This window comes from Cervus elaphus, chromosome 1, assembly GCF_910594005.1.
Source record: "Cervus elaphus chromosome 1, mCerEla1.1, whole genome shotgun sequence".
In the NCBI taxonomy this organism is placed as follows: domain Eukaryota; kingdom Metazoa; phylum Chordata; class Mammalia; order Artiodactyla; family Cervidae; genus Cervus; species Cervus elaphus.
Window position 1 is genome coordinate 70478655 of NC_057815.1, and position 23076 is coordinate 70501730.

Genomic DNA, 23076 nt, shown 5'->3' on the forward strand with positions numbered 1-23076 from the left:
ATGATCTTATGTACAGAAAATTCTAAGATTACACATACATAAAAGAAAACCAATGAATGAATTTAGTGAAGCAGCAGGATACAAAGTCCACACATAAATGTCAGTTGCATTTCTACATGCTAAGGTTTGAACAATCAGAAAAGGAAACTAGAAAAGCAACTGCACTATTATCCATTTAGCAAAAGAATAAAGTACATAAGAATTAAACAAGGAGGTGAAAGATATATATAGTGAAGTCTAGAAAACATTACTGAAATGAAGGTTAGAAGACACGTATAAATGGAGATAATCCCATGTTTATAGACTGGAAGACTTCACATTGTTATGATGTCAATACTATCCAAAACAATCTTACAGATTCAGTGCAATCTATTGGCAAAAATCTCAATAATACCTCTTTTAATAAATAGAAAAATTCAACCTAAAATTCATAAGGAATCACAAGGAATCCCAAACAGCCAGAAGAAACTTAAAAAAAAGAACAAAAGTAGGGGACTCCCACTTCCTGATTTTAAAACTTACTATGAAGCAACAGTAATCAAAATAGTACGGTACTGGCATAAAGACAGACAAACTAATAAAGAAGCCGGAAACAAAGCCTCACATACCTGGTCAAATGATTTTTGACCAGAGTGCTAAGGCCATTCAACAGGAAAAAGACATCTTTTTCACAAATTGTTCTGGGAAAACTGGACATTCACATGAAAAGAATGAAACTGGGCCTTTACTTAATACCATACACAAAAACTTAGATGAAAATATAGGGGAAAATCATGACATTGGATTTGGCAATGATTTTTTTTTCTATGACAACAAAGGTAGAGGCAAAAACAAACAAAAAATCAGATAAATTGGCTTCAATAAAAAAATTTATACATCAAAATATACTACTGACAACCTAAAAAGACAACCCATAAACTATGAGAAAATATTTGCAAATCATATTTGTGATAAGGGATTAGTGTCCAGAATATAAAGAGAACTCCTAAATCTCAGCAACAAAAACACAAACAACCTGATTCAAAAATGGGCAGAGATCTTTGGCCCATTTTTTGATTGGGTCATTTATTTTTCTGGAATTGAGCTGCAGGAGTTGCTTGTATATTTTTGAGATTAATCCTTCGTCTGTTTCTTCATTTGCTATTATTTTCTCCCATTTTGAAGGCTGTCTTTTCACCTTGCTTATAGTTTCCTTTGTTGTGCAAAAGCTTTTAAGTTTCATTAGGTCCCATTTGTTTATTTTTGCTTTTATTTCCAATATTCTGGGAGGTGGGCCATAGAGGATCTTGCTGTGATTTATGTCAGAGAGTGTTTTGCCTATGTTCTCCTTTAGGAGTTTTATAGTTTCTGGTCTTACATTTAGATCTTTAATCCATTTTGAGTTTATTTTTGTGTATGGTATAAGAAAGTGTTACAGTTTCATTCTTTTACAAGTGGTTGACCACTTTTCCCAGAACCACTTGTTAAAGAGGTTGTCTTTTTTCCATTGTATAGTCTTGCCTCCTTTGTCAAAGATATGGTGTCCATAGGTACGTGGATTTATCTCTGGGCTTTCTATTTTGTTCCATTGATCTACATTTCTGTCTTTGTGCCAGTACCATACTGTCTTGATGACTGTGGCTTTGTAGCAGAGCCTGAAGTCAGGCAAGTTGATTCCTCCAGTTCCATTCTTCTTTCTCAAGATTGCTTTGGCTATTCGAGGTTTTTTGTATTTCCATACAAATTGTGAAATTATTTGTTCTAGTTCTGTGAAGAACAAAGATCTAAACAGACATTTCTCCAAAGAAGACATACAGATGGCTAACAAACACATGAAAAGATGCTCAACATCACTCATTATCAGAGAAATGCAAATCAAAACCTCAATGAGGTACCATTACACACCAGTCAGAATGGCTGCTATCCAAAAGTCTACAAGCAATAAATGCTGGAGAGGGTGTGGAGAAAAGGGAACCCTCTTATACTGTTGGTGGGAATGCAAATTAGTGCAGCCACTATGGAGAACAGTGTGGAGATTCCTTAAAAAACTGGAAATAGAACTGCCATATGACCCAGCAATCCCACTCCTGGGCATACACACCGAGGAAACCAGATCTGAAAGAGACACGTGCACCCCAATGTTCATCACAGCACTGTACATAATTGCCAGGACATGGAAGCAACCTAGATGCCCATCAGCAGACGAATGGATAAGGAAGCTGTGGTACATATACACAATGAAATATTACTCAGCCATTAAAAAGAATTCATTTGAATCAGTTCTAATGAGGTGGATGAAACTGGAGCCCATTATACAGAGTGAAGTAAGCCAGAAAGAAAAACACCAATACAGTATACTAATGCATATATATGGAATTTAGAAAGATGGCAATGATAACCCTATATGTAAGACAGAAAAAGAGACACAGATGTATAGAACAGACTTTTCGACACTATGGGAGAAGGCGAGGGTGGGATGATCTGAGTGAATAGCATGGAAACATGTATATTATCAAGTGTGAAACAGATCGCCAGTCCAGGTTGGATGCATGAGACAAGTGCTCGGGGGCTGGTGCACTGGGATGACCCAGAGGGATGGGATGGGGAGGGAGGTGGGAGGGGGGTTCAGGATGGGGAACACATGTAAATCCATGGCTGATTCATGTCAATGTATGGCAAAAACCACTACAATATTGTAAAGTAATTAGCCTCCAACTAATAAAAATAATTGGGGAAAAAAAAGAAAAAAAAATGGGAAGAGGACTTAACTACAAATCTGTCTAAAGAAGACTTGACTGGCTAATAATTATATGAAAAGAAGCTCAACATTACCAATCACTGGGGAAATGCAAATCAAAATTATAATGAGATGCCACCTCACAAAAATTAAGATGGCTCCTGTCAAAAAAGCAGAAACCAACAAGGTTTGTTTGTTATTGGTGAGAATGTGGAGAAACTGGAACCCTTGTACACTGTTGGTGGGAACTCAAGGTGGTACAACCACTTTGGAAAAGAGTAGTGGCAATTCCTCAAAAAGTTAAAAATAGAATCACCATATGACCCAGCCATCTCACTTCTAGGTATACACTCAAAAGACTGAAAGCAGTATCTCAACGAGGTATGTATGTACCCATGTTCACGACTACATTATTCACTATAGCTAAAATTGGAAGCAACAAGTGTCCATCAACTGATGAATGGAGAATCCAAATGTAGTATATACATACAGTGGAATATCATTCATCCTTTTTAGGATGGAAATCCTGCAATATGCTACAACATGAATGAACTTTTAAGACTTTAAGCTAAGTGATAATAAGCCAGTAACATACAAAAAGTACTGTATGATTCCACTTACATGAAGTAGTCAAAATCATAAAGGAAGAAAGCAGAATGGGATTGCCAGGGTCTGGGGCTGAGGAGGAGGAGGCATTGGCAGTATCATTTAATGGGTACAGACTTTCAGTTTTACAAGATAAAAAGAGTTTTTGAAATGAACAGTTGAAGTTTAGGCAACATTATAAATGATACATGTTTTATTTATTTATTTATTTTTATTTAAATTTAAAAAAAAATAAAATTAATTAATTAATTTTAATTGGAGGCTAATTACTTTACAATATTGTAGTGGTTTTTGCCATACATTGACATAAATCAGCCATAGGTGTACATGTGTTCCCTATCCTGAACCCCCCTCCCACCTCCCTCTCCATCCCAACCCTCAGGGTCATCCCAGTGCACCAGCCCTGAGCACCCTGTCCCATGGCATAGAACCTGGACTGGCGATCTATTTCACATATGATAACATACATGTTTCAATGTTACTCTCTCAAATCATCCCACCCTCACCTTCTCCCACAGAGTCCAAAAGACTGTTCTTTACATCTGTGTCTCTTTTATTGTCTCGCATATAGGGTCATCGTTACCAACTTTCTAAATTCCAAACGAAGCAACTGACAAAGAATTAATCTCAAAAATATACAAGCAGCTTCTGCAGCTCAATTCCAGATAAATAATATATGTTACAACTAAACCATACATTTAAAAATGGTTAAGATGGTATATTTTAAGTTTTTTATTTTTGCCACAATTTAAAATTGAAATAAAAAATGCCACCACAATATATTCACTTGGGTAACCAACACAGATGACGTTTGTTTTCTAGGTGAATAAATATGTCTCAAAGTGGAAAGATGAAGATTTAAAGTACATAATTTAAAACTTCATATCTGTTATTAGTACTATGCTTAAGAAATCATTGGGCACTTAGTATTTCAGGTAAATTTATATCTTGGCCTAGATATCTTTGTAACTCCAATTTAAAATGTGAAATAGGTAAACTGACCCAGAATATGATTATAAATTAAAATCTCACTATATTTATAAAATGATTTGAAGGATATAAAAACATTTAAGACTATATAGTAATTCATTTAAATTGTTAGACTTATATGAATTACTTAAGTATTTTGAAAAGACTGAAATCAGACTACTGGAATACCTAAAAAAGAAAATATTTAAAATTCTAAACCGCAGTTTAAAACATCTAAAGTGTTTAATTAACTAAAAAGAGCATTAACTATTTTTCAAAAGCTCTAAAAAATGATATTTAAAATGTTAGACTTATAGAGAAAACATGAGCAGAACACTTTTTCACATAAATCACAGCAAAATCCTCTATGACCCACCTCCTAGAGTAATGGAAAGAAAAATAAACAAGTGGGACCTAATTAAACTTAAAAGCTCTTGTTCAGTAAAAGAAACCATAAACAAGGTGAAAAGACAACCCTCAGAATGGGGGAAAAAAATAGCAAGTGAAACTGACAAAGGATTAATCTCCAAAATATACAAGCAGCTCATGCAGCTCCATACCAGAAAAACAAACAACCCAATCAAAAAGTGGGCAGAAGACATTTCTCCAAAGAAGACATACAGATGGCTAATAAACGCATGAAAAGATATTCAATTTCATTCATTATTAGAGAAATGCAAAACAAAACTACAATGAGGTTCACCTCACACTGGTCAGAATGGCCATCATCAAAAAATCTACAAACAATAAATGCTGGAGAGGATGTGGAGAAAAGGGAACCCTCTTGCACTGTTGGTGGGAATGTAAACTGATACAGGCACTATGGAGAACAGTATGGAGATTCCTTAAAAAACTAGGAATAAAACTATAAGAGCCAGCAATCCCACTACTGGACATTTACCCTGAGAAAACCATAACTGAAAAAAACCCACACATATCCCATGTAATTGATAGGACAGTGTTGACTCATCACAGTCCTCATTAAATAGTAGATACTTCTTTCTCTCTTCCCACCTATCTCTTAAACACACACACCATAATAGCTGTTATCACTGGCCATTCCCCAACACTTACTATTTTAGACCTCTGAGGATTTTTTTCGTTTGTACATTTTAAAATTACCACCCATGTCACTTTCAAATCTAGATCTGTCAGTTCTAACCTCTCAACTTTGTGAGCATATTACACCTCTTGTTTCTTTTTCTTTCACTACTTATAATCTGTTATCTTCTCATTCTAGCTAAAATATAGGAAATGAAAAACAAAAGAGTTCAATTATTGTCCCTTTTAAGTTTTTGCCCCTAGAAGCATTTCCTAAAATTCACTGGCCATGTACACATACACACATATACAAACACTCAATAGCTAGGACAAGGAAGCAACCTAGATAAATTGACAGATGAATGGATAAAGAAGTTGTGGTATATATCCACAATGCAATATTACTCTACCATAAAAAAGAATGCATTTGAGTCTGTTCTAATGAGGTGGGTGAATCTAGAACCTGTTATACAGAGTGAAGTAAGTCAGAAAAACAAATAACATATATTAATGCATATATATGGAATCTAGAAAAATGGTACTGATGAATCTATTTGCAGGCAGCAATAGAGATGCCAACCTAGAGAACAGACTTGTGGACACAGTGAGGGAATGAGAAGGTAGGGCAAATTAAGACAGTAGCACTGAAAAATATACATTACAATATGTAAAATAGATAGCCAGTGGGAATCTGCTATATGATGCAGGGAGCTCAAATCCAGTGTTCTGTGACAACCTAGAGAGGTGGGATGGGGTGGGAGAGGGGAGGGTGGTTCAAGAGGGAGGGGACGTATATATACCTATGGCTGATTCATGTTGACGTATGGCAGGAACCAACACAACACTGTAAAGAAATTATCTTACAATTAAAAATAAAGAAAGTAAAAATAAAAAAAGTAAAAAAAAGTAAGGCAAGTAAATGTTTAACTTTATAAGACATTGCCAAATTATATTTCAGAGTGGCTACAATATTTTAAATTCCTCCACAATATATATGAAATTCATTCGGCTGTCTGCATCCTTGCCAGTATTTTCTGGCCAATATTTTTTCCAACCATTATAATTATGATGGCTTTAATTTGCTTTTCTCTAATGATGTGGACCTATCAAGTGGCTTCCCAGATGGCTCAGAAGGTAAAGTGTCTGCCTGCAATGCGGGAGACCTGGGTTCCATCCCTGGGTCAGGAAGATCCCCTGGAGAAGGAAATGGCAAACCAATTCAGTAATCTTGCCTGGAAAATTCCATGGATGGAGGAGCCTGGTAGGCTACAATCCACTGGGTTGCAAAGAGTTGGACACGACTGAGCAACTTCACTTTCTTTCTTTATGGACCTAACAGAAGCAGAAGATACTAAGAAGAGGTGGCAAGAATACACAGAAGAACTACACAAAAAAGATCTTCATGACCCAGATAACCATGATCCTGTGATCACTCACCTGGAGCCAGACATCCTGGAATGCGAAGTCAAAGGGGCCTTAGGAAGCATCACAATGAACAAAGCTAGTGGAGGTGATGGAATTCAGTTAAGCTATTTCAAATCCTAAAAGATGATGCTGTGAAAGTGCTGCACTCAATATGCCAGCAAATTTGGAAGATGCAGCAGTGGCCACAGGACTGGAAAAGATCAGTTTTCACTCCAATCCCAAAGAAAGGCAATGCCAAAGAATTTTCAAACTATTGCACAACTGCATTCATCTCACACACTAGCGAAGTAATGCTCAAAATTCTCCAAGCAAGGCTTGGAGAATGTGTATGTGAACTGCGAACTTCCAGATGTTCATGCTGAATTTAGAAAAGGCAGAGGAACCGGAGATCAAATTGCCAACAACCGTTGGATCATCAAAAAAGCAAGAGAGTTCCAGAAAAGCATCTGATTCATTGACTATGCCAAAGCCTTTGACTGTGTGGATCACAACAAAATGGGAAAATTCTTGAAGAGATGAGAAAACCAGACCACCTGTATGCAGGTCAAGAAGCAACAGTTAAAACTGGACATGGCAACAGACTAGTTACAAATTGGGAAAGGAGTATGCCAAGGCTGTATATTGTCACCCTGTTTATTTAACTTATATGCAGAGTACATGTGCGAAATGCTGGGTTGGATGAAGCTCAAGCTGGAATCAAGATTGCCAGGAGAAATATCCATAACAGATATGCAGATGACACCACCCTTATGGCAGAAAGTGAAGAGGAACTAAAGAGCCTCTTGATGAAACTGAAAGAGGAGACTGAAAAAGCTGGCTTAAAACTCAACATTCAAAAAACTAAGATCAAGGCATCCGGTCCCATCACTCCATGGCAACTAGATGGGGAAACAATGGAAACAGTGAGAGACTATTTTTTTGGGTGTTGGAGAAGACTCTTGAGAGTCCGTTGGACTACAAGGAGATCCAACCAGTTAATCCTAAAGGATATCAGTCCTGAATATTCATTGGAAGGACTGATGCTGAAGCTGAAACTCCAATATTTGGCCACCTGATATGAAGGACTGACTCACTGGAAAAGGCCCTGATGCTGGGAAATATTGAAGGTGAGAGGAGAAAGGGATAGCAGAGGATGAGATGGTTGGATGGCCTCACCAACTTGATGGACATGAATTTGAACAAGCTCTGGGAGTTGGTGATGGACAGGGAAGCCTGGAATGCTGCAGTCCATGGGGTCACAAAGATTCAGACATGACTTAGCGACTGAACTGAGTAGCTAATAATGTTAACCATGTTTTCACGTGCTTGACTGCCATCTGTATATTTTCTTGGGTGAAGCATCTGTTTATGTCTTTTGCCCACTTTCTTTTTTTTTCTTTTTTTTTTTTTTTAGTATTCTCTTTTTTTTTTTTTTTCTTTTTTATCTTTTTTTTATTAGTTGGAGGCTAATTACTTCACAACATTTCAGTGGGTTTTGTCATACATTGATATGAATCAGCCATAGATTTACACATATTCCCCATCCCGATCCCCCCTCCCACCTCCCTCTCCACCCGATTCCTCTGGGTCTTCCCAGTGCACCAGGCCTGAGCACTTGTCTCATGCATCCCACCTGGGCTGGTGATCTGTTTCACCATAGATAGTATACATGCTGTTCTTTTGAAATATCCCACTCTCACATTCTCCCACAGAGTTCAAAAGTCTGTTCTGTATTTCTGTGTCTCTTTTTCTGTTTTGCATATAGGGTTATCGTTACCATCTTTCTAAATTCCATATATATGTGTTAGTATGCTGTAATGTTCTTTATCTTTCTGTTTTGCCCACTTTCTAATGGGATTGTTTCTTTACTGTTCAGTTGAAAGAGTTCTTGTATTCTGGATATAAGTCCTTTGTTGTATATGTGTCAGCAAATATTTTCTCCCAGTATTTTGTTTCTTCATCCTCTTCTCAGGGTTTTTTTAAAGGACACGTTTATTTTTATAAAGCTTAACTTTACAGTTTTTCTTTATGGTTCATGCTTCCAGTGTCATATCTTCACCTAACGTAAGTTCACAAGGTTTTATTTTTTCTCACCCTATGGTTTCTTCTCAAAGTTTTGGAGTTTTACATTTAGATCTATTATTCATTTTGAGCTAATTTCTGTGTAAGGTATGAGTTAAAGGAGGAGGTTCTCTACTACTCTCCCTCCCCATAATGGAAGTTCATGTGTTCCAATTCCATTTATTAGAAAGACTGTCTTTACTTCATATATCTTTAACCTTTGTAAAAAATAAACATATGGGTTTATGTACTGGAATCTATTTCTGGATTCCCTATCCTGCTCAATTAATTTGCATGTCTGATTCTCCTCCATTACTACACCATTCAGATTAATGTAGCTAGACAGTATGTCTTGAAATCACATAGTGTGATTCCTCTAACTTTATTCTTTGACAGTATTGGGGTAGGTATCCTAGTTCTTCTGTCTTTCCATATAAATTTTAGAATTGGATTGTCTGTTGTTTTTTTTAAACTGATGGCATTCTTTTCTGTTTAAAAGTTTCTATTTTGAGATATATGTAGATTTACTTGGGTTTGTAAGAAATAATACTGTGAGATTTCCCCAACAGTAACATCTTGTATATAGTACAATATCACAAGGAAACTGACATTGATAAAATCACTGACCTTATTCAGGTTTCATTAGTTTTACATGTACTTATATGTGTATGTGTTCATTTTACCACATAGATTCAAGTGAAAACCACCAGAGTCAATATAAAAAGCCCTAAAGATATGAGAGCAATCTTTTATTATTTATAGCCACAGACACCATGTTCTTTCCCCTTGTTCATCCCAGGCAACCACTGATGTATTTTCAATCATTTAATTTTATGATTTTGCAAGTTATATAAAAAAGCAAGCATACAGTATGTGACCTTTAGAGACTGGCTTTTTTCATGCAGCACAATCCCCATGAGACTCATCCAAATTGCTGCATGTATCAATAGGTCATTCTTTTTTATTGTTGAGCAGTATTCCACGGGGGCTTCCCTGGTAGCTCAGCTGGTAAAGAATCTGCCTACAAGACTGGACACCCCGATTCAATTCCTGGGTCAGGAAGATCCCACTCCAGTATTCTTGGGCTTCCTTGGTGGCTCGGTTGGTAAAGAATCCACCTGCAATGTGGGAGACCTGGGTTTGATCCCTGAGTTGGGAAGATCCCTAGGAGAAGGGAATGGCTACCCACTTCAATATTCTGGCCTGGAGAATCCCAGGGACTGCATACTATTCCATGGTATGGACACACTACATTTGACCATTTACCTCTTGAACTTCTTGAAGGAAAATGGGGTTGTACAGATGTTGCCCACTATAAATAAAACTTCTATGAACATTAATGTAAAGGTCTTTGTATTAACATCAAATTTTTCCTCCCTCTGGAATAAATTAGTAGTAGCGTAATTTCTGGGATGTATGGTAAGTACGTATTAGGTATTTTAAAAAAGTGCTAAACTTATCAGAGCAGCTATACCATTCTACATTTCTTCCAGTAATGTGTGAGTAATCCAGTTTATCTACCATCATTAGAAGATATCACTATTTGTTAAACTTAGCCATTCTGATCAGTAAGTAGTGATTTAATTTTAGTTTTCATCTTCTTAATATCTACTAAAGTTGAATATCTTTTCATGTGCCTGTTAGCTATCTAGGTATCCTCTTAGGAAAAGTGACTGACCATTAATTTTGTCTATTTTCTAACTGGATTGTTCAGAATACTTTTTGTGCTGTTGAGCTGGACAGTTCCCTTTATATCCTAGACGTACGTCTTCTGTGAGATGCGCACTTTACAAACACTGCCTTCTCATCTGATACTTTTCTTTTTATTCGCCTCACAAGCTCTTTCACAGAATAGACGTGTTTTACTTTGGGATCCCATTTATGAGTTTTTCATTTCATGGACAGTGCTTTTGGTATAAAGTCTAAGAATACTCTGCCCAGTCCTAAATCCCAAAGATCTTCCCCTCTTTGGTTTTCTAAATATTTTATAATTCTACATTTTGCATTTAAATCCTAATCAATTTTGAGTTTTTGTGCTTTTTTCTCCCCTAAACCATGAGGTTTATGTTGAGGGTCACTTTTATTGTATCTGATGTCCAATTTCTCTAGTACTATTTATTTTTCTTCCATTGTTTAGTTTTTTTTCACTTATACTCATTATGGAAAAATATATAAAACATAAAAGTTGCCATATTAAAACCATTTTTCATGTTCAATTCAGTGGTACTACATGCATGCACAATGTTATAGGAAAGTCACCACTATCTGTTTCCAAAACTTTCTATTAGCACAAACAGAAACTCTGTAACCATGAAGTAACTCACCATTCCTCCCTTTCTCTAATACTGGTAGTTTTAATTTACTTTCTGTCTCTAGGAATTTGCCTATTCTGGATATTTCATACACACAGAATTATACTTTATCTTTTTATTTCTAGCTACTTTCACCTTAGCATGTTGTTTTCAAGGTTCATCTGTATTATAACATCCCTGTTGTTGCAGACCTTATTAATTTTTATGGCTGAATAATATTCCATTACACACACACACACACATGTTTTATTTATTCATTCACTTGCTGATGGAACCTTGGGTTGTTTCCAACTTTTTGCTATTATGAATAATGCTGCCATAAGCATTGGCATCTAAGTATCTATCTGAGTATCTGTTTCTACTTTTTCATTGTATATAAAAATATACACTCACATCTAGGCGTATAACTGCTAGGTCATATAGTAATTCCACATTAAGATTTTTAAGGAATTTGAAGTTGTTTTCCATAGTGACTATGTCACTTTGCACTTCCACCAGTAATGTACATGGTTTACAACTTCTCCACTTCCATACTAGCATTTGTTATTTTCTATGTTTTTAATTACAGTCATACTAGTGTGAAGTGATTTCTCATAATGGCTTTGGTTTGTACTTTTCTAGTGCTACTCTCGTTGAGTATCTTTCCATGTGCCTTTTGGTCACCTGCGTAACTTTTCTAGAGAAATACATTCAAGTCCTTTGCCCAAATTTTTTACTTTTTTGCTGTAGGCATCAGTATTTTATTCTTCGTTTAATCCAAATGCTTTCAAAATGGAAACTCAAAAGAATACTTTCCACTTGAAACAATTAAATTAGATACTGTTCTCAGGGGCCCCGATGTTGACAATTTGATCTCTGGTTCCTCTGCCTCTCTGAAACCCAGCTTGTACATCTGGAAGTTCCCAATTCATGGACTGCTGAAACCTTGCTAGCATGTGAAATGAGCGCAACTGGGTGGTAGTTTGAACATTCTTTGGCATTGCTCTTAATGCTTAACACATTACAGCAATGAAGATGGTAATCCATTTTCTTCTATACCTGCTGAAGCCAAGATGGTAATGCCAATTTTGTGGCAATAGTGTCATAGGATAAAATAGAATATTACCATCCAAAACATTTAAAATTTAAAAAAAAAATACAAATTCTTATCAGATGCACGATTTGCAAATATTTTCTCTAATTGTGTAATCTGTCTTTTGTTTTTATTGGTAATGCCTTTTGATGAGCAAAAGGTTTTAATTTGGAGGAAGTCCAGTTCACCTATGTTTTCCTTTTGTTGCTCATGCTTTTAGTGTCATACAGAAAGACTCACCGCCAAATCCAGAGTCATGATTTACCCTTGTGTTTCCTTCTAAGAATTCTAAGCTTTTTTTTTCTTCATTTATTTTTATTAGTTGGAGGCTAATTACTTTACAATATTGTAGTGATTTTTGTCATACATTGACATGAATCAGCCATGGATTTACATGTATTCCCCATCCCGATCCCCCCTCCCACCTCCCTCTCCACCCGATTCCTCTGGGTCTTCCTAGTGCACCAGGCCGGAGCACTTGTCTCTTACATGTTTCAATGCTGTTCTCTCGAAACATCCCACCCTCGCCTTCTCCCACAGAATCCAAAATTCTGTTCTGTACATCTGTGTCTCTTTTTCTGTTTTGCACATAGGGTTATTGTTACCATCTTTCTAAATTCCATATATATGCGTTAGTATGCTGTCTTGGTCTTTATCTTTCTGCCTTACTTCACTCTGTATAATGGGGGAATTCTAAGCTTTTACCTCTCATATTTATGTCACTGATCCATTTTGAGTTAATTTTTATATATTTGGTGTGAGGCAGTGGTCAGTGAATTGCCTTGCATTTTTGTTAAAATCAGATGGCATCAAGAAAATGAGAGAACGTAAAAGGGAAGGAAATTTTTGCAAATCACATGTGAAATACAAGAGATGTTCTCTTTAAATCATGAATTATCTAGAAGTAGATTCATTTAGTTTCCAAGTGTTTGGAGATTTTCTTGTTAACTTTGTGATTCATTTCTAGTGTGATTCTTTTGTGGTCAGAGTACTCATTCTGTATGTTTTCAGTACTTTTAAATTTTTTGAGGTTTTTTCTTTTTTTTTTTTGGCCCAGGATATGGTCTATATTATGTTTTGTGGATACTGGAAAGCAATATATCTTCTGCTGTTCTTGCATTGAGTGTTCTACCAGTGTTACTTAGATCCTGCAGGCTGATGGCATAGTCCAGCATCATCTTGTTGTTCTGCATATTTAATAGTTTTCTGTTTAGTCTTACATCAATTACTAAGAGAAGGGTTTCATCATTCTCAACTATAGTTATAGGTTTGTCTATTTCTCCTTTTAGTTTTGTCAGTTTTTGCTTCATGTATATTGTAGCTCTATTCTTGGGTTCACACAGGGTCAGAATTGTTATGTCTTCTTGATGAATTTACTTTAATCATTCTGTAATGTTGTTTGCTTCTTGTGATTTTCTCTGCTCTGAAGTTTACTTTGTCTAATATTAATATAACTATCCCATCCTTTATTTGTACATTCTTCCATCCTTTTAGTTTAACCTATTTGTTGTTGTTCAGTTGCTAAGTTGTGTCTGACTCTTTGCAACCCCATGGACTGCAGCATGTCAGGTTTCCCTGTCCTTCACTATCTCCTGGAGTTTGCTCAAACTCAAGTCCATGAAGTTGTGGATGTCATCCAGCCATCTTGTCCTCTGTCATCCCCTTCTCCTCATGTCCTCAATCTTTACCAGCATCAGGTCTTTTCCAATGAGTCAGCTCTTTGCATCAGGTGGTCAGGTGGTTATCGGGGCTTCAGCTTCAGCATCAGTCCTTCCAATGAACATTCAGGACTGGCTTCCTTTAGGATTGACTGGTTTGATCTCCCTGCTATCCAAGGGACTCTCAAGGGTCTTCTCCAGAACCATAGTTCAAAAGCATCAGTTCTTTGGCACTCAGCCTTCTTTATGGTCCAACTCTCACATCCGTACATGACTACTGGAAAAACCATAGCTTTGACCATACAGACCTTTGTTGGCAAAGTGATGTCTCTGCTTTTTAAGATGCTGTCTTGTTTTATGATAGGTTTTCTTTCAAGGAGCAAGTAATTTTAATTTCGTGGCTGCAATTACCATCTGCAGTGATTTAGGAGCCCAAGAAAATAAAATCTGTCACTGTTTCCACTTTTTCCCCATCTATTTGCCATGAAGTGACGGGACCAGATGCCAGGATCTTAGTTTTTGGATGTTGAGTTTTAAGCCAGTTTTTTGGGAAAAGTCTGTCTATATCATTATATTTGAGGTGAATTTATTGTACACAGCATATAGTTTACGTATTATATGTATTTAATGCATTATGTTTTAATATATATAGTCTACCAGTATATGTCTTTTAATTTGTATATTTAGAGTATTTATATTTATTATATTTGTTGGTATGTTATGATTTAAGTCTGCCACTTTGATACTAGTTTGATGTTTGGTTGCTCCAACTTTGTTCCCCTGTTTTCTCATTTTGGCTTTCTATTGGTTATTTGAACATTTTTCATAGAGAGTGGTTTGTTGTTTTTTTTTTTTTTACTACAGTTGACCCTTGAACAATGGGGTGTTATGGGCACAGTCAAAAATTCATACATAACTTTTAACTCCCAAAATCTTAACTACTAATAGTCTACTATTGACTGGAAGCCTTACAAGTAACACAAACAGCTGATCAAAACAGATTTTGTATGCTATACAGATTATGTTATTATTTAATAGGTACAGAGCTTCAGTTTGAGAAGATGAAGAAGTTCTAGACATGAATGGTGGCGATAGTAGTAAAACAAGTAGACTGGGCTTCCCCAGTGGCTCAGTGGTATAGAATCTGCCTGCAATGCAAGAGATGCAGGTTTGATCCCTGGGTCAGGAAGATACCCTAGAGAAGGAAATGGCAACCAACTCCAGTACTTGCCTGGGAAATTCCATGGACAGAGGTACCTGGTGGCTTATAGTCCATGGGGCCACAAAAGATTCAGACACCACATAGTAACTAAACAATAACAAAAAGAGTAGATATATGTATAACAGATTCACTTTTCTGTACAAAATTAACACAATATTGTAAATCAACTATACGCTAACAAAATTTTCTTTAAAAATGGTTAAAATGATAAGTGTTATGTCAAATATATTTTAGCACAAAAAAGTCACTTTCTCTAGAAAACTTCTCTCAGTACTTCACTCTTAAGTAGGCAGAGAAAGGAGAGGGGTACTACTTCTTATACCAGGGCGGAAATCGTTACAGGGATTTGATCATATCCTGCAGGGCCACAGCCTCAAGCTGTGAGAGGAAGGGGAGTGGCTTTTGTGTGTGTTCCCCTGAGTAGGACTGGTATGGTCAAAACATTTAGAGCCTTCTGGACAATCCTACTGCAAATTCTCTGGCTAGAAAAAGCAGATTTTTTTCCCCCTCTGCAGCTGTAGGTGTTTCTGTGCAGGTCTCTTCAGAGCTCATGTCAGGGTATATGAGGAAAAAACCAAAACAACCAACAGGAAACTTGCTCCCTACTAAGAAGTTCCTTCAGTATTATGAACCCAGCCAGTCCACCTCCAATTCTCCACCTTTCAGAGTCCTCTGTTAGATGCTTTGTGAATTTTGTCCAGTTTTAAACTTTTTTTTTTTTTTATGTATTTCTAATTCTTGGAAAGAACAGGGTGGAATGTGCTGAAGTTCTAGTAGCTGCTGTTTGTGCATTTCCACAGTCCTGTGTTCCTCTTTTAGAAGTTAACAACATTTTCAGTTCAGTTCAGTTGCTCAGTCATGTCCAACTCTTTGCGACCCCATGAGCTGCAGCACGCCAGGCCTCCCTGTCCAACACCAACTCCTGGAGTCCACCCAAACTCATGTCCATTGAGTCGGTGATGCCATCCAACCATCTCATCCTCTGTTGTCCCCTTCTCCTCCTGCCCTCGAGCTTTCTCAGCATGAGGGTCTTTTCCAATGAGTCAGCTCTTCGCATCAGGTGGCCAAAGTATTGGAGTTCCAGCTTCAACATCAGACCTTCCAATGAACACCCAGGACTGATCTCCTTTAGGATGAATTGGTTGGATCTCCTTGCAGTTCAAAGGACTCTCAAGAGTCTTCTCCAACACCACAGTTCAAAAGCATCAATTCTTTGGCGCTCAGCTTTCTTTATGGTCCAACTCTCACATCCATACATGACAACTGGAAAAACCATGGCCTTGACTAGATGGACCTTTGTTGGCAAAGTTATGTCTCTGCTTTCTAATATGCTGTCTAGGTTGGTCATAACTTTCCTTCCAAGGAGTAAGCATCCTTTAATTTCATGACTGCATTACCATCTGCAGTGATTCTGGAGCCCCCCCCTCCCCAGAAGTTTTAGAAGTTGTTAACTTCTAAAATAAAGTCTTAGAAGTTGTTATGTTCTTCTTAGAAGTTGTTTATTCCAAAAATAAAGTTTTAGAAGTTGTTAACTTCTGAAATAAAGTCTCTTGCTATTTCCACTGTTTCCCCATTTTACTACTCAGTAATTCTTGATATTACATTTTCTTGTTCTAGTTACTGCTGTGGTATTCCTGTTCTGGCTAGACTATGGCTGATAAGCAATTTTTATTAGTGATGAAGTCTAGATTATGGCCACCAATGTGGAGGTATGTGGAGGAGGTGGTAATGGGAAATGAAGACATCGAGACACAGAGAAACTGAAGGGCTGGAAGGGTCATCTACACTGAAGTTGAAGTCACAGGTAAGATAAGAGAGAAAGACAATGTGCCAGGAGCTCATTGGCTTAGCATCATGACCACATTAGGCCATGACCTCTAGGCACTTGCACAACGAGCCCAGAAGCTCTGAAAGAACATCCAGTTTCAATTCTGCTTAAAATATCCTGCAAGAAACAGCTGAGTAACACCACTGTTAGGTAATGTCAAGAACCCTAGTCTGGGATCAGGAAATCTAGTTCTAATCCTGGCGTTATCATGTACATTCTAGCCTTATATCCTCAGCAATACATTTCTTTTCTTTGAATTCAGGTTCAAACCACAGTTCTCCATTGTGAAATAAGATGTTCATTTCTTTCCTGTTTGGCTCACTGAAGGCTGGGAAGGGGGTGTGTGTGTGTGTGTGTTAGTAGCTCAGTTGTGTCTGACTCTTTGTGACCCCATGGACTGTAGCCCACCAGGCTCCTCTGTCCAGGAAATTCTCCAGGAAGGAATACTTGAGAGGCTTGCCATTCCCTTCTCCAGGGGATATTGCTGACCCAGGGATCAAACCCGGGTCTCCCACACTGCAGGCAGATTTTTTACTGTCTGAGCCACCAGGGAAGCGGGAAGGGAGTAGTAAACGCCATATTCACTAATACAGCCATCCAACAGTTCATCTGTATTTCCGGCTGCCCAAGCACATACATTCTACAAAAAAGCATGTCTTTTTCTCCTTGTCCCTGCTGTGATCCAAGTCTTCCTATGATACAAGTCTTCATTTTCCCTTGGACAACGCTAAAGCCTACTGCCCATCTCCCTCACAATTCTCTCTCACCAATTATCAGATGAGTCTTTCTAAAACAATAAACTGTTCTTTCTTTAAAACCTAGCATGGGTGCTCATTACACATTTAGGGATCTCCGTGATCCAGTCTCAGTAAGTCTTGCAACTACACCTCTCCCTCACATAGCCCTCTCATGTCCCCGAAGTGAATTACACTTGGCATTCATATAGACTAGCACACTGATCCACAAATTTGTTATTTCTCATTGGGATGCCTTTGGCTAAGCTATTGCCTCTGCCAAGATTCCCCATCTCTGCTTGCGAAAATACTATTTTTCCTTCAGGGCTCAACACAAACATAGTTCTGAGCACAAAGATAATTTTTCACAGAGTAGGAGGGGGACTCATCCTCCTCCACTCAGGTTCCACTGCATTTGCCTTACTCTTTTCTGGAAGGCCCTCACCACACACGGTCCTGTACTGTGTTTATTTGTAAACATGCCCTATCTCCTTCACTGGTTGGGAACAGCTCTTAGGCAGGACATATTTCACTCATCTGCCTCTCCCCAGCACTCAGAAGAAGGATATAATAGGAATGTGGTAGGTACCCAGGGAATGTTAATTAAATAGATTGCTAAGGGAGGGCATTGGAATGAGTTATAAGCATGTTTGTAGGGGGTACAAACTTGAGCTATGTGTGGAGACTATAAAGCGTGATCTATGAGCCTGTGATTGAGAATGCAGGGGTTGCAGATATGTGGTTTGTAAAGGAGAAGTGGTTCATGTATGCGTGTCATGTGCAGATGTCCCATGTGAACATGGGAGAAACCCCCAGGGGCTTGGGGTTCTACAGCCTGGGCCAGGCTGGAGTCGTCCATGGCATTGGTCTTTTCTCCTCCCACCCTGGCCCCTCCCTTCTTTCCTACCTTATTTGCACATCACTCTCCAGTCCATCGGCCCCGTGTTCAACAGCTTTCTCAAAGGACATTATGGTATTCTCAGGTCCCAGCTGTGTAAGAAAAGGACATCAGGCCTTTAATCTCACAGTCTTTTCTGCCAACATCCCTTGTAGGGTAGGGAGGGGACCCAGTAATGAAAAGACTTTCAGGAAGCAGAGTTTGGTTCCCTTGGCTCTTTCTTCAAAGAATCTGCCTACATTCTACTCTACCGAACCTCATTTGGGGACTTGGCTCATCTGAGGCAATGTCACTGGGCACAATAAAGAGAAAAAAGACTGAGAATTAGGTGACCTGGGTTCAAGTCCAACCTCTACATTTAACTCCTTATTCCTGTCATCTCAAGCCAAACTCTTTACTTCTCCAGGGGCTCCTGGATCTGATGAGACATTGTCTCATCCACACCCAAGCACATCTGTACTCACCCACATCCATCATGCTCGGACCTACCATGGCTGCACCTCTATGACCAAAGAAAGTCGGCTTGGGTGCTAATTTATCCTTTTCCTGAACACAGGGAGAATAAGTCCCAAATGGCACCACATAGAGACATAAAAGGATAAGAAGGAAGGGCAATCCAACAACCACTTGTAGAACTGAAAAAGTTGGAAGGAGAAAGTGACAAAAAAGAAAAGAGGAATGGAGAACCATCCCAAGCAAATAACTATCCCCAAAACAACAGTCAGTAAATACCTAGTGCGTGGGTTCATTGAATCTGTGGACTCACTGATTTACTCTCAATTTCTGTCATATCCCCATATTCTTTCAGTGATTTGAAAGTAAAGAACTATTCAAATAAAAAGTGTTATTAAGTCAAAATTATTGCAAATGCAGATTTACAAGGGAATGAGTTTTATAGGAGGTAGAAGGAGAGGGAATGTTAAGGAATAGCTTCTCAGAAGGAGGAGTAGTTTGGTTGGTTCTGAGAAAGTCCTCAAGCCCTTAAGGATCAGCCTAAAATGCCCCTGTGCTGAAGGCAGTGAGGGATAGTAAAAGGGATACTAGTTGAAAGAAATCCAAGTTCAAAGTGAGACTACTATTTTCTAATTTTGTGACTTAGACATGTTATTTAACCTCTTCAGATCTTCACTTTTCTCATTCTGAAAAATGGAACTATTTTGCTACTAACATGTATCTCATGTAATTAATATGACAGTGTTGACTCATCACAGGTTCTCAATAAATAGTAGACACTTCTCTCTCCTCATTCATCTCTTAAATACACACACAGACACAGACACACACACACAGCCTGACCATAATACCTGTTATCACTGGCCATTCCCCAACACTTACTATTTTAGACCTTGGAGGATTTTACCCATTTGTACATTTTAAAATTACCACCTATGTTGCTTTCAAATCTAGATCTGCCAGCTCTAACCTCTCAACTTTGTGAGCATATTACACCACTTGTTTCTTCTTCTTTCACTACTTGTATTCTGGTATCTTCTCATTCTAGCTAAAATTCAGGAAATGAAAAACAAGAGAGTCATTACTGTCCCCTTTAAGTTCTTGCCCCCAGAAACATTTCCTAAAACCTACTGGTCACATACACATACACACGTGTACACTCAATGACAACACTACCAATCGAGTTTTTCTCTTTCTTGCATCCTTACACAAGTCAGGAAGCAGGCACTCCTTGTTTAACCAGCAGTAAAAAAAAAAAAAAAAAGACATAGAATAAGGTCCTCCTGGTTTCTCAGTAAGGGTGCTGAGAGACAACTCCATTCTCAAAATAGTTTAATATACAGCTCTTGACTCTTGTTTCCATGGTATTTCATTGGGGACTGTTTTGAAGTACTAAGATGTGTCCAGGGGATATCTGCACTTGGTTCTTGAGTTGAAAATAGTAATATTTGAATATAAACTAAAAGAACTCTGACTTGTACCATCACTGGTCAAATGAAATTAAAATTCCCTCTACCCTGCCCACAACTACTTCAATCTATTCCCAGACAGTCAATGTGTAACAACAGAGAGAAAATTCTTGTTTTTCTAGAAGGAGAATCCCTTTTTGGAAGAGGGTCTGTTTGATCAGAGAAATGCTATGACAGGCCATGTAGGGTTGTGATTTTGACCAGAAGAAGCATGCCTGAATAACAAGCTAAATGAATTTCAAAAAGCTACAGTGCTGGCTATCTACCAACCTTGTTTGGCTGAGTAAAGTACACTAGCTAAAGTCAGAGCTGGAAGAATCAGGGAAGGTTCCACCCTTAGGACATACCTTCTCCTTCCAAATGGATCAAGTAGAAGGCCACAGGCCAGGAAAGCAAAACCATTGCAGATATGCTGCTCAGGTGTATGTAGGGAGCAAAGACCTGAGAGAAAGCCAAAAGTCAGGCTGAACACATCTGGACAGACAGGGCTACAACTAAGGATGGTGCTTACCTTCAGTGACAGCCCAATGGTGAGCCATCTCTCTCTACAAAAAGTTAATAGAATCCACATCAATAACGAGCATAACATAATCACTATCAGAACCATGATCTAGGGAAATAAAAAGAATACATTGACTTCTTTGGGGCTTCCCTGATAGCTCAGTTGTTAAATAATCTGCATGCAATGAAGGAGACCCTGGTTCGATTCCTGGGTTGGGAAGATCTGCTGGAGAAGGGACAGGCTACCCACTTTTCTTGGGCTTTCCTTGTGGCTCAGCTGGTAAAGAATCTGCCCGTAATGCAGGACACCTCGGTTCAATCCCTGGGTTTGGAAGATCCTCTGGAGAAGGGAAAAGGCTACCCATTCCTGTATTCTGGCCTGGAGAACTCCATGGACTGTATAGTCCATGGGATCGCAATGAGTTGGACACAACTGAGCAACTTTCACTTTGACTTCTAGACACTAAGCTTGGATCAGAACTGTCCTTGGGAAATGTGCATGAGTGTGTGATAAGTCACTTCAGTTGTGTCCAACTCTTTGCAACCCTATGGATTGTAGCCTGCCAGTCTCCTCTGTCCACGGGATTCTCCAGCCAAGAATATTGGAGTGGATTGCCATGCATGTACTCACAGTTTCAGGGACCTCAATTCCTCATCTTTTTTAATCTAGCCATTCTTTAATAGTCCATGGGCCTAATAATCCATCTTCTTTGCTGTGAAGTCTTTTTTGTGCACCATGGCTGGAAAAAAAAACAAACCTACACAGCAATGTGGTCTGATTCCTTTGCTGTTTTATTATCTCCATGTCAGCTTGGCCCTCAACATTGCTTAGCATGCCTCATTCAGTTTCAACAGTAGCCATTACAAATATTCGCTTTTTAAAAATATGACTCAATACAATCTCAGGGAAACAGTATTTTGTTCAATGTATGCCTTCCCCAAATAGACTATAAGCTTCATGAAATCAGGGATAATGTTCATGATCATATATTTATTATCTTTAGAATGTCTGACACATAATAAACTTTCTATAAATATTTGGTGAACAGATGAAAAAAACCTGCTGTCCAGAAAACTATAGTCATAGGAAATTAACATTGAGACCAAGAATACATAACTTTAACTACTTCCCTTCAAATAGATAGTTTTCTGTATGTATGTAGCCCTCTAGACAGTGCTTGGTTTCCACTCCTCCATAATTCTTTATCTATGAAAGTAACTGAATCTGTAATTAAACCCCTTAAAAGAAACTCCAGGCCTTGCTGCCCTCAGGGTTAATTTTTCAAACATTTAAGGAAGAAATATTTCAACTTTAAAAAAACTCTTCCAAAGAATAAAGAGGAAATTTTCTCTAACTTGTTTTTTGAAGCCAACAAAAACACTGATATCCACACTCAACAAGGACATTACAGGAAACAAAAATGACAGTCCAAACTCCTCTATACATAGATCTATATAGATATTAAATCTTAAATAACTTATTAGCAAATCAAATGCATCACAATACAAACTTTAATAGACAAATGAGACTCACTTGAATCTCATGTAATTCTGTGATTTTATTCAACACCAAGCTTTTCTAATGATTTAAGGCAATTATAAGGTACAGATAAAATCGTTTCCCTTGGAAATCTGTCAAAAGTAGCTATTCATAAAAAGGTCTTTCCTACATTACGATGTATTCTGGTCTGGGACCCAAACTGTGAGGTGTGTTTTGAGTAAAGTATGTGAAAACATTTCTCCGCAGAAGTTATCTTTTGGGTTATGGTGCATCATTTTTTAAAAACTATATTTTGTTAACTGCACAACTTCAGCCAGCCATGCCTCCCACCTTACAAATCTATAAATTCCAGATAAGTTTATTTATTGTAAGCAACCTAGATATGCCAATTTAGATCCTCCTAGAAATTTCCATAGACAAGGACTCTTCACTATCTTTTGGCTAATAAATATCTTTAGTATGTTTATTAGGAGGTTGGGTTATTAGTTATATATAGATTTTTTAAAATAAAGAGTTTTAATTGAGGTCATTGATTGTTCTCTGAGCACATTTAAGCAGAAGGGAATGCACTATAGGCCTGATTGCTAATCCTTTCCTTCCAGGTTTACTCTTTTCACACTGAAATTTCAAG

The 23076-nt window shown here is 37.9% G+C and overlaps 1 protein-coding gene across 1 annotated transcript in view; it reads right to left on the reverse strand.

Annotated features, from left to right (window-relative positions):
• GDPD4 (glycerophosphodiester phosphodiesterase domain containing 4) overlaps positions 1-23076 on the reverse strand; it is a 170780-nt gene that overhangs the window by 78408 nt on the left and 69296 nt on the right. The window contains exons 6-10 of the mRNA XM_043908215.1: positions 20955-21053; positions 20791-20884; positions 19945-20022; positions 19011-19156; positions 18531-18613 (exon numbers count right to left, since the gene is read on the reverse strand). Coding sequence (XP_043764150.1) covers positions 18531-18613; positions 19011-19156; positions 19945-20022; positions 20791-20884; positions 20955-21053 — 500 coding nt within the window. The remainder of the gene's footprint in view (positions 1-18530; positions 18614-19010; positions 19157-19944; positions 20023-20790; positions 20885-20954; positions 21054-23076) is intronic.